The sequence below is a fragment of the Aulonocara stuartgranti genome (assembly GCF_965226115.1).
Source record: "Aulonocara stuartgranti genome assembly, chromosome: 22".
NCBI classification, from domain to species: Eukaryota; Metazoa; Chordata; class Actinopteri; order Cichliformes; family Cichlidae; genus Aulonocara; species Aulonocara stuartgranti.
In genome coordinates, this window is record NC_138957.1 from 21425171 (window position 1) to 21437118 (window position 11948).

General features: G+C 40.7%; 1 protein-coding gene across 1 annotated transcript; it reads right to left on the minus strand.

Annotated features, from left to right (window-relative positions):
- Positions 1-974: 974 nt before the first annotated feature.
- Positions 975-9562, minus strand: LOC309698221 (uncharacterized protein). Its single transcript, XM_082520520.1, has 15 exons — positions 9353-9562; positions 8068-8188; positions 7863-7985; positions 5389-5541; positions 5078-5302; positions 4806-4971; positions 4364-4469; positions 4187-4284; positions 2539-2795; positions 2169-2291; positions 1952-2101; positions 1637-1861; positions 1392-1557; positions 1212-1314; positions 975-1126 (listed from the first exon to the last, which is right to left on the minus strand). The coding sequence occupies exons 2-15, from the start codon at positions 8185-8187 to the stop codon at positions 1027-1029; spliced, it is 2115 nt and encodes a 704-aa protein (XP_082376646.1). The 5' UTR covers position 8188; positions 9353-9562; the 3' UTR covers positions 975-1026.
- Between the last annotated feature and the right edge of the window lie 2386 nt (positions 9563-11948).

Below are 11948 nucleotides of genomic sequence, written 5' to 3' on the forward strand. Positions count from 1 at the left end.
AATTGAGAAAAGAAATAGAACAGATTAAGCCATAAATATAGAAAAAGGGTTAAGTACAATTAGTAAAAAGGTGCCCCCAAAAATGTGATACCAAGTCAAAAGCCAATATAAAACAAATATTGAACAGTGTTAAACTGTTAAAAAAAAATATAAATTCTGCATCAGTTGCATATATTTCAGCTTATATTCAGATTGCAGAGCTTCCAGCAGCTCAGGCTGTAAAAACTAAAAGAGACCTCTGCAGATATTTAGAATGATGATCAAATACAGCAGAGTTATGAAAAGAGAGAGATCGTTAGCCAAACAGATAAAGAACCCACAGAGCAGAGCAATCCAACAGGAAGCAGACAACAGCTGTGGGTTCAGACACTTGAATTAAGCGCAGCATTATCCTCATAATACCAGATACCTGGAGGTCAAAGCGGTATTGTGATTGATGCTTTTTCATTTTCCAGTTGGGAGCAATGCTCTCCATGATGATTTAGAACTAGTTTGTGTCTAATTGAAGAAAAACATTGGCTGGGGCCCATGAATCACTGATGGGGTACGTTTGATGTCACTGCTGCTGGTGCAGGTTCAACATCTGAACTCAGGAGTCCTGTTGTACCTTTTCTAAACCTGCAGTTTAATGGAGCCCTGTTTTACAGAAACTGGCTGCAGTTGAGTCATAGGTGCAGCAGGGGCTGCTCATGAGAGTCAAGAGGATTGTGGATCTAAAGAGCCCATTTAAACTTGCCTCAAGCCACAAAACAGTTTCTTTAAATGCCACATTTATACAATTTGACAAATTGAAATAAAATGAGACTGGGAACTGTCAGCTGGCATTTATATATCAAATTCCCAGCCTTAATTACTAAAGGGCAGGGAGACCCTGGGTTGACCAGTGTTGTATAATGTAGATCCATAGAAGTGAACAAATTCAGATTTAAATTTATAGCAAATTCATAAAGTTTCCAACATGTTAAGATGTCAGTGATCCAGTTTATTTAAACAAAAAACAAAATATAAAACAAAGACCCAACTTAATCAAACAAAAGGAAAACAAGCATGGTGAGCGATGCCACACTGGTTGTTTCGGTTCCGAGCCATCTTGATGTAGCCTTCTTCTCCAAACTGTACACCCCAGCTACAAATAAAGCAGCTGCTGTCATGAAACTCAAAATTAAAGGAAACAAAGAAACCCAGTCCATCAACCAGTGACTCAGAACAACCTGTTTTTGACGAGCCAGAAGTCCTGTCCTTTCTCTCTGCCGTAACCCACAACCAGCACGCCATGGTTCACTTTCTGGGTACACGTGTTGTCCATGTACACGCCTGTTGGTTACAGGAGGGCAAATATAGGAACTCTGACTAAGATTCAATCTGTGCATCATTTTAATAAAGTAACCAACCACGATGGTAGAAGCGAAACTGTGGCCTGGAAGCATCAACTGCAACAGCGATGGGCCCCACAAGAGCCACTGCCTCCTTCAGTGCAAACTCATCCCCCCTTGGTAAGCAGCAATACCCGGAGCAGTTAGCAGCCCGATACAGTGGGTTGTACTTGCACTGATTATGCTGAAAAGTAGTAGACTCTTTAACATGAGAAACATCTAGGTTTAATCACAGTCTACCTGCAAGTGGAAGCTTGACTCACCTTTCCGATATAGGGGTAAGCATCTTCAGAAGCAATGCCTTGGTTATCAACAACATACTTGAAGGCACGTGCTATTAAGCCACCATTGCACCCCCGGTTGCCATAATCTGTGGTGCAGTCAATCAGGTTTTGAGCGCTGAGAGATCTCAAAATGCCTGTAGACTTTTTAAGTTGCCCCTCAAGAGCTCCAGCCGCACTGAAAGCCCAACAAGCGCCACAAGAACCCTAAAAGAAAGGTTACTCGTGACATGATTAAAAATGTAGAGGTTTCCTGTTACATGTGTGGATATCTGAGGGGACCAGCTAGGACCTCACCTGCTTTTTGACTGGAGTTACCAAGCCTTTATCCCTCCAGTCCACTGAAGCTGGTAGAGAAGCATTGACTTTTATGAAGCTCGCAGCAACCATCTCCAGGTCAGATGGTACCCTAGTGCCCATGAGAGTGCCAGCGATCTCCACAGGGGTCTGCAAGCGTGGAGAAATTACACACCATTCACCATCAAGTGATGTAAAGTTTGAGGAGAATGCTCACCATGTCTCCGAAGTGGTTGATTGCCAGTTCGTAAGTGTGCAAATTCAGTGAGGCTTCCAGGTTGTGAAGATTAATCAGTTTCAAGTTCATTTCCCAAATCAATCTGCGTCCCAACTCCTCAATCTGGAACATAAATGTTACACCAAATCTTCTGTGGCATATATGTGCACCGTAACTAAGCCAGAGTTCAGACATCCAAACAGCTTGATGTTAATGAAACACAAGGTGGGTTCTTGTTCTAAAATAAAGCTTAAACAGACTTATATGCTTAAACTGAACCCAGCTAAACACTTATATAGATGAAGACATGAAACATTCCTGTTAAAGTTACAGGATTCAGCACCTTGGTATTTTTCCACTTTTGTTTTACCTGGTGAGAATATACTTTCTTATGCGTTTTCTTCCATAGCTCCCAGTGTCGATCTGTTTGCGAACTGATATCGGCCACTGCAAATCCACACAAGACTGTGAAAAGCAGGCGCTGAAACATTTTCAGAATCTGGGAAAAGAAGAAGACGGGTTCCAACCACGGTGTGACAAAGCAAACAGCCTGCAGTGTGGCTCCTGCTTTTAAGTGGACTGCAGCAGCAGAGTTTACAGGTGGTATCAATTTACATTTAAAGTCAGCTGAAGTATGTTAGCACTGAGAGGGGCTGTCATATGAACCATCCACATAAATTGTATGCAGTTCAGATTATTTGACAAACTTGAAAAAAACCCATCAAACCTGCATTCACTGATTTACTCAGGTACTTGGTAAAAAGCAGTGAATGCCTGCCATGTCCATCCCTTTGTGGCCACAGTGCACTAGTGTTGAAAAATACTCCAGTAAAAGTTAAAGTAGTGATTCAACCTTTTCACGGAACTGAAAGTGGAAAAAGTATCGGCTCTGAAATGTACTAAAAATAAGAAGTAGTTCGTTGGAGGAGATTTTTACTGGCTATTTTTATACAAGCTTACTGAACATTGTGCTATATTAATGTATTAATGTAACAATAAAATAATATCAGCTTGATAATAACAGCTTGAATCATTTATGTAGAACAGGATGAGAGAAAAAGAAGAAAAAAAAAGCTCCGTTTTCTTTGCCTCTAAATGGGAAAAGGAGTCCAGTCTGAGGTTAAAGTGGAATCAAAGGGTGGGGGAACTAAAATCAGTTGTAATGGCTCAGTGTGGGGAAGAGAATCACAACTCACTTTTTACTGAGAACTTCAGTAGATTTTCTTTAAAGTATAGGCTGTGATCAGCTGACTAGCTGCTCTTTGCAGATGTACACACCTGAATTCAACCAGATGTGAGCAGATGTTTCATGAGTTGTCCTGGCTGATGCCCGTTCTCTACACTGACTGTATACCGTTCATGCTGTCTGTATACTGTGCACCAGCCACGTACTGATTTAAAAGCATGTGGGCTTACATCTAAGCTTCACATTTCCAGTTTAAAAGATAACACCGAGCAGTCCTTATTTGATTAACAAATGCAGGGAGTAAAAGCAATAAGTTTTCAGGAAAAAAAATAGTCAAGCAAAGTTCAGATACCCCAAAATTCTACTTTAGTACTACTTCTACTTCCAACTTTAATTAAAACTGATCAGTTGACAAAATCTTTATTGTTCTTGAGTGTAAATTTGTGCTTAGAAATGTACAAATAAGCGAATGTGCATAAAGTATTTTTACATGGCACAAAATGTTATGAATCTTTCAATTTTTTCACTTGTCATTGTCACTATTATTAAATCTGTGAGGTTTAACATGCAGAAAGTAAATAAATACATAGAGTACAATGTAGAAACAACACTACTGAATGAGAGCTGAAGTATTTCAGTCTCAGACATGTGTGAGTATGTAGTCAGACATTTAAAGTACAGTGATATTGTTTTTTTTTATCAGATGAAAAGTTATTTCAGTTGGGTGGACTTTAAGCATCTTTAGCGGTGATGTGAAATAAAACACAGTGACACTGACTGGTCTTTAATAATAATTTAAATAAACTAAGTTGAGTTAGTGGGCCATATTTTCACACTGTAGGGTAGACTGGAAAGCTGGCGATGCCGCAGAGATTATTCTTGTTCCGGGCAAGCCGAATGTAACCTCCTTCTCCCCATGCAGTTCCCCAGCTGAAAAGACAAAAACATTCACATCTAGGTTCAAAATATCGGAAATATTTTACAGGTTAAAAATCGGAGGTACGTTTACCTATTTTTCACCAGCCAGTAGTCTTGTCCTCCATCTGTGCCATAGCCCACGAGCAACACAGCATGATTGATCAGCTTTGGGTTGCAGCTTGGTACGTTGTATAAACCTAATAAATGCAGGCGTGTAAGTTAAAAAAAAATACATAAGGTAAAAAATATGTGGTACAGCCGGTCAGTGCTAAGGGCCTCCCAAGGGCTGACAAACCTAAAATTATAGCAGCGGTAATGTGCAAACTTTGCAATGAAAGTAGGAGATGTATGACCTCCCTGAGGGGGCTCCACCAGTTTCAAGTGAATGAATGCATGATTCTGTTTAAGCCACTTAACGAAAATCAAGAGGAGTTATCCCTCTGGGATTGAAGCCTTTTTTCTGGATCAGAGACCAGCAAATAAAGTAAAATTCACTAGAATCTCCTGCACCGTGAAGCTTTTAGCCTCCTCACCTCCACTGTACATATGAAAAGATTCCAGCATGGCATTCACGGCCACGGAGATCGGCCCCACTGATGCCAAAACTTTCTGCAGCATCTTCTCATCTCCTTCTGGAAGGACGCTGAATTTGGAACAGTAGCCAGCCCGGCCCTGGACAGAATAGCGGCATTTCCCATTCTGCAAAGAGAAACGAGACATTTATGAAAAGACAGAAGCACTGTCAGTCTTTCTGTGTTTGTCCACCCTCTTTCCTACAGTTCTCTTTGTGCGTGTCGAGGATGACCTTGTGTTCGTAGGGATAAAAGCTCTCCGAGTCAACGCCTCCGTTGCGAATGACGTAGCTGTAGGCTTTCGTGATGTAGCCTCCTCTGCAACCCAGGTTTCCGTCCTGGGTGCTGCAATCCACCAAGTTCTGCGGACTCAGGGAAACAAGTGTACCAGTGCGCTTCTTCAGCTGGCCCTCGAGAGCTCCCAAAGAGCTGAAGGCCCAGCATGACCCACACAAACCCTTAGAAAATAAAAGCAGTACAAAGTGTCACTTTTGTCACGGGATCGCGTTAATGATTTTCCTTTTCTTACAACACCCGATCTCACCTGGTTTCTGACAGGACCCACCAGGCCCTCTTTCCTCCAGTCCACATTCGCAGGTAACGGTGAGTCACTCACGTCCTTAAAAGTGCCATTTGTGAAATTAACGGTCTCCTCCAGCTTCAAGCCGTTCAGATTCTCATTGATTTCCTCAGCTGTCTTGGGGGCAAAGAAATGGCAGCGGTAAATAAAATGAAAACACCATTAAATATCACCTCTGCACAACAGCATTGTTTTCACTTGACACCGAATGTATAAACACAGCACCGATCTCGGGTTGCGAATGTGTTTAAAACCCATCATCGACTGAAAAGCAAGCTGAAGCATTGAAACAGCTCCACTCAGTCAGTTCATTCTGTTCCCATCCACTTTGAATTTTGCACTTGGCATTAACAAATCTCTAATGGAGATGCTGGCTGTGTGTTTGCCCTTCCAACTATCACCTCTGTCTTTGACGAAGAGCATAAAATACAAAAGGTGAACGGTCCAGCTGTAGCAGATAAGGCTCTGTGTCATTTTATCTTTCACAGCAGCTTTAAAAACAGAATCTTTCTCCTTACATGTGAGTGTATTTCAGCTGCCTCACATTATTCACCCAGGCAACTGCAGCACTCTGTCCTCTGACAGCGGGCCAAAAGCTTGCATGTGTCCCAAACATTTCTGCCAGTTTCCTGCAGAGAGCCAACACGCCACGCCCATCCAGGCTTTACCGCTCGGGCTTCCTGGATTTTTAATCAAAAACAAAACCCCTCTAACTTAGAATACAATTCCTCTCTTGTTTCTGCACTTGTTTTTTAATATTAACAATCCATTCATTCATTTAAAATATTATCCATGCAGGAACAAGAAATCAACACTGTAACACTGACATGTTGCTCTAATATTTTAAGGTTTTTGCACTTTGTGTTTCTGGTCTTTCAATGTGCAAAACATTTGATGAAACCTTTTTCTTGAGATCCTTTTATTTAAAATACAAAGTCCACATAAAATGCAAGGTTCTCAGACATTTGCACATAAGCAAAGTATTTCATTTAATAGTTTATGCAAGTCCAACCTGAACCAGAACGGCACAGAACCAACCAGTTTGCAACCCTTATTCTATATTCTGTTATATATTTCCAGCATTACATAAGGGTCCTTATGTACATAAAAATAAGCATCTTGATTGTCCAGGCTGGCCCAGCCCATACTGGATTAAATTAATCTGATTGTATGAAGGGAGATTAGAGCCGCTCTATAGGTTAGGGTTTAAATTAAGCCCGCGGGGATGCAGTTTTATCTGCAGATTAACAGTGGTGGTCATTCACGTCCATCTTGCACCAGCAAAAGATCAATGCGCATGAATGCGCTTGAGGTTCTGATGGCAAACATATGGTTATGTTTACACGGTGTTAAAATGTTTGTATCCACCAGAGGTCTCTCAGATACGCTCCTGTGAGTGATCGCTCCAGTCTGGCGCTGCAATTCGTGCTGTTCAGTTTAACAGAATTGCTAAATGTTTTCAGTTTGGTTGATTCTTCTTCTTGTTGTCAAAATTTCTGCCATCATCAGCACAACTATACAATGATTTGGGAGTGTGATTTGTGTAATAGTTACATATTGGTTAATACATGAGTGAGAAAGACAAGGAGAGAGAGAGAGACACCAATCCCGTCTGTGTAGAGATTTTTGACTTTATACTCGATATGTGGCTCAAAGTGTGGCTGCAAGGCCATAATAGTCATAATATAGACTGGAGGCAACTCAACTCCCTAATATTAAAACATATTTTAAAAACTTGATATTCAAATATGTTCAAAATGTGCCCCTCAATATACTGAGATTAAAATATAACCCAGAGATTTTCCTGTGCAGGGAAATACAGGGAACAAAAATCATAATAATAACTAGACAAATTACTGTTATTATTCTGACCGATTTCAGCTGTACAGCACATGTTTGTTGTAGTGGTTTTGCCACTAAATGCTGCAAACTGAGTGTAGACACTGCAGGGTATGCGGACCACTGCAGAGCAGACTCGGACTGAGAAGGACCAGTAAGATCAGACTAAGATGGATGGTTTTTGTCAGGATGAGAAGACAAATGATGACAATGAAGTTTCTGAATGTTGTTTACAGTCACTGTATGAAACCAGCTGTGGTTAAAGTCAGCAGTTACTACCACAATCGTATGAGCGCCTATTCTGTAGTAGATCTCACTTCTACTTTACATAGAATTCATGGTAATGCCAAACCAAGTGCACCGATCCTGCAATTGTTTGTTCCTCTTCTGTCTTCTACTGTTGCTACAGCTTTGTTCAGCACTCAGATATTTTTCCTGTGGTCACTCCAGACTGCAGATAGTTTTAGATAATTTAATGCAATTCTATCCATGAGCCTTGAAGCTGTTTTAATGTTACTAATGAACGACTGCACAATAACAGATTGTTATCTAGATTTAGAAAGTTTAGACATCCTGTCTTCTCAGCAGCAGCATCCTACCATGTCAGCCAGGTGGTTCAGTCCCAGCGTGAAGCTGTGCTTCCCTGCCGAGGCTTCCTGATTGTGTCTCAACACCAAGTGCACGTTCTTCTCCCATACTGCCCTCCTGAAGTCGATCTCGGTCTGAAACACAAATCCGCGCTGTCTCATTCAAACCTTGCCAGAATATGTGGTAACAAAGACAAAATGTCTGTTTAAGTCCTACCTGATTATCATAAACTTTTCCATGTTTGGTTTTCCACTCTTCCCACAATTTGTTCACAGCGGGCGAAGAACAGGCGAGGACCACGAAGGCCAAAAGCAACACAGCACACAAAGTGTGCATACTGAAAAGGAAGGGGAAAAAAGAAAAGCAGATGTAATCCTTGTTTAATCAGCTAATCACTTCAGTAGTTCAGTTCAGTTCAGTTTATTTTTATTTCAAACATATAGATTCACCAACATTTCATAATATCATTCCATGCAGTTGTTTGAAAAGGAGTAGGCAAAAGTATATACTTATTTAGCCCTACCCCCTCTCAATCATTTCCTCATGATCTAAATTTGAACAACAAAAGCTTGCTGCCTTCAACTTCAACTTAGGCAACTTGGATTGCATTTTGAAATTTCAGTATCTAACTTTCTGTGATTTGGTGTGCACCTGAGGTTACTTTTGGTCTAAAAATGTTGATAATGATAATGTTTAGGAATAATGCAGTAAAAGTATTTTCCTTTAAACTGAAAGATGTGAAAAGTTGGAGCTCTGAGAAGATCTCGGCTCAGGTTTACAAAACTCTACAAGAGAGTCCCAGTATAAACAGTGCGGGAATGTATACAACTCAAACACAGAATGATAAACTCCAGGTTTCCGTCACCACTGAGCCTGAAAATGGTCACGCAAACATAGTAACTCTTTCATACATGAATTATGACAACCTCAATCAGGATTTTTAGGCATCTTTAGGCATGAAAAGATGACTAAAAATCCTGATTGAGGTTGTCATAATTCATGCATGAAAGGGTGAGAAAACAAAAATTACAATGAAACATGTCATACATCTATAGTAGCATTAAACGACCAGTGGGTGGCAGGGTAAGGAGTGGCACATCAGTGCCCGATGTAGTGCTTTATGTGCAAGTATACCATCAACACTGACACAAATACAAGAAATCAGCCTTTGAATAGCTGTCCACTGTAGTAACCACTATGCGTGAAAGGGTTAAGCATGATTAGCATTCAGTGCACAAAACCACAACACTGCATTTGCAATGAAACAGTCTGTAAACAAAAGCAGAAGAGCCTGTAAACATGATTCTCATCTACAGAGCAGATGTCTGAAGATTACTCCATCGCAAAACAGAGAAGTTCAAGCCGTAATCTCTTACTGTAATCTCCCAGCTTCTTTCTCAGTAAATCTTTTCCGACACCATATGATTATTCGCTTACATCCATAACCTTAAACAAGCCATTAATTTAACAAGACGTGTAAAAAGAAAAGAGTCACACTCACCTTGTTGCAGAATGACTTCGCCCAGAAAGACAAGTTCACCCGGTTTGAGCACGCTTAGATCTTCACGCCTAAAAAGAGGAAGTTTTATTTCCTGATGCGAGCTTTTATGCATCTGCTCACTGCCTCGTCATGTGAATGTAATTTACGACCAGCTGCAACCACACAAACTAGGCTTCCCGTATGAGAGTTGCGTGTGGAGGGAAATACGCGCGAAATGAAAACGTTTCAGAATAAACTGATAGAAATGAAACTGATTTTGTAGTTCAGGGAGATTTTTTTATAATTAATCACGACTTTGAATCATATTTTGACGTACTGTAGCTGTTAGCTGAAATGAGAAAAGGGCACATGAGCTTAATTTATTATTCTGCCACAACCAAAAGCAAAATCCAGATTTACTGCCTAATGATGCTAATTTAAATCGAATTACACAGGGTCAGAGCGAGTCTGTTTTGAAAGCTGCAGTTTAATCATCAGGGCTCTTTGCCTTCAAACATGCTGTGGATTTGTAGAAAACTAAAAGAGGCGTATTAAAAAATGCTCTTTCTTTCTGGATTCTTGTTTTGAACGTCAAGCCAGAACTCTTGATCATTCTTGTTCAAATGTTTTTCTTTTATTCTTGAATTTGACGTGAACTTCCTCACGTCTTGTTTTTGTATACAAGTGGAAACAACCACCGGATGCACCATGATCCAGTCATTCAATCTGATGTGGTCTGTGTTGTATCTGTGCAGGTCTCCAAAAAGTATACTGGTCCTTTCAGTGCAGAGGAGCAGCTTCTCTACTCTGACATGCAGCAGCCATTCATCTAAAATGTGACTTTTTCTAACAACTACTGGGATACAAAAGAGAGAAGAGTTGTAAGACTACCACAAATAACCGCAAGAAGATGACAGGTTCTCCTTTTCCTCTCATGCTTGTTGTATTTACTTCTTGAGTGTACTTGGTAAAGTTGTATGTAAATAAAGCTGTGGATTCTTAGCTCTGACAGGTTGGGGAATCAATCCCAGCAAGAAAGACTGATGGATCAGCCGATCAGTGAATTCCCTGCTGCACATCCTGCTGTCAGATCTCATGGGGCATGCTGTTTGATCCATTTTAGCTTGCAAGTAGTTGCCTCTGCAAGACACTTTGCAACCCACCCAACCTGAGCTTCTCCATTTCAGGCTGCTTATGCTTCTTCTGTGAGGTGATCCTGTTGCTGACTTTTGAATGTCCAGAAGCCATACAAGAAAAAGTAAATTACTGAATTGCTTCATTCACCCAGTCACACCCACATTCATCCATCATCATTTTTTTCTATACCTAACCACCTTGTTTAAGATTCATACACACACTTTTATATAGGCAGCCCAGGGTACAACATCGAGCACACTTCGACATATAGACGAGAAGAGCCAAGGATCAAACCTTCAGATTAGTAGAAGACTGCCTCTTTCTGCCTCCTGAGCCACAAACACATTTAGTCCTTATTACATCTTGAACAACACATTATAGATATGTTTTTCATGGTTCTTGGGTCTAAGGTGTCCACTGCCTAAGAGGCATTTTAAGTGCATTTTCAGAGATGCAAAAAGGGTCAATGTGAGACCACAATTTAAAACAAACATAAAAAGGAAAAAAATCCACATAGAATTTTTTTTATATGTTAGTGTGCTCTGCTTATTTTTGTGCATTGACCAATTAAAGTGTTATTAGCAGATGCGAGCTGATGCTGTTGATGATTGTACATTTGTTGGTAAATAAATAGCGTGCCACAAAATCCTCTTAAGAAGACAAACGGATCAGAATGTAAAGAACAGATGTGAGCTGATCATCATCGACTGCAACGTGAATAAGTGGACAGTAAACCAAGAGAAGAGGGATTAGTGGTTTGGAGACTGTGGCTATATACCGTGATCTGCTGGTCACCAAGTTTTTAGCCGTCTTCGCTCTCATTTCCTGTCAGCTTTCTGTACAATATTGTAAAAACCCAAAGGCATGGCAGCAGTCTGCACAGCGGAGAGCTGCAATGACGAAACTATATGAAGAGAACTGGACAGAAGGACATTATGCAACGTGGAGATCTGAGGTGGCCTTTGCTATTTTTGGTCTCCATCTCTGATCCGGCCTCTTCCTGAATGCCCGGTTGGACGGAGATTTGCTGATGAATGCAGGTTCCTTAAGGTAGCAGATGGTAAGTTCCTGACTCAGCACAAGCTCTTCTTCGTTGGTGATTGTGCATGTTTTGCATCATTACATCTCACAATCATGCAGCTGAGCGGAGAGGGAATTCAACCCCCGACTCAAACACCTGATCGTTTTGTTGGCTTTCGCTGAATCCGGCGGGAGTGCTTTCAAATTTCAGCAAGTTCTTTGCAAAGTACAATTAAGAGTGAGGGCAGCGTAGGTGGCTGTTAGCAACTAAAACTCAAAATGCAGAAAATCATTTACACCTGTTATGTTTTCCCAGTTTACAGTCGATTAAAGGAGATTTATTCAGTTACAGAAGGGAAAGGAAAACAGTCGAATCATCTTGCCTCTTTAGCAAGTTTAAATCAGGGAACATGTTATAGTCCACCTCTAATAGTTAACACCAAATAATGATAATAATTTT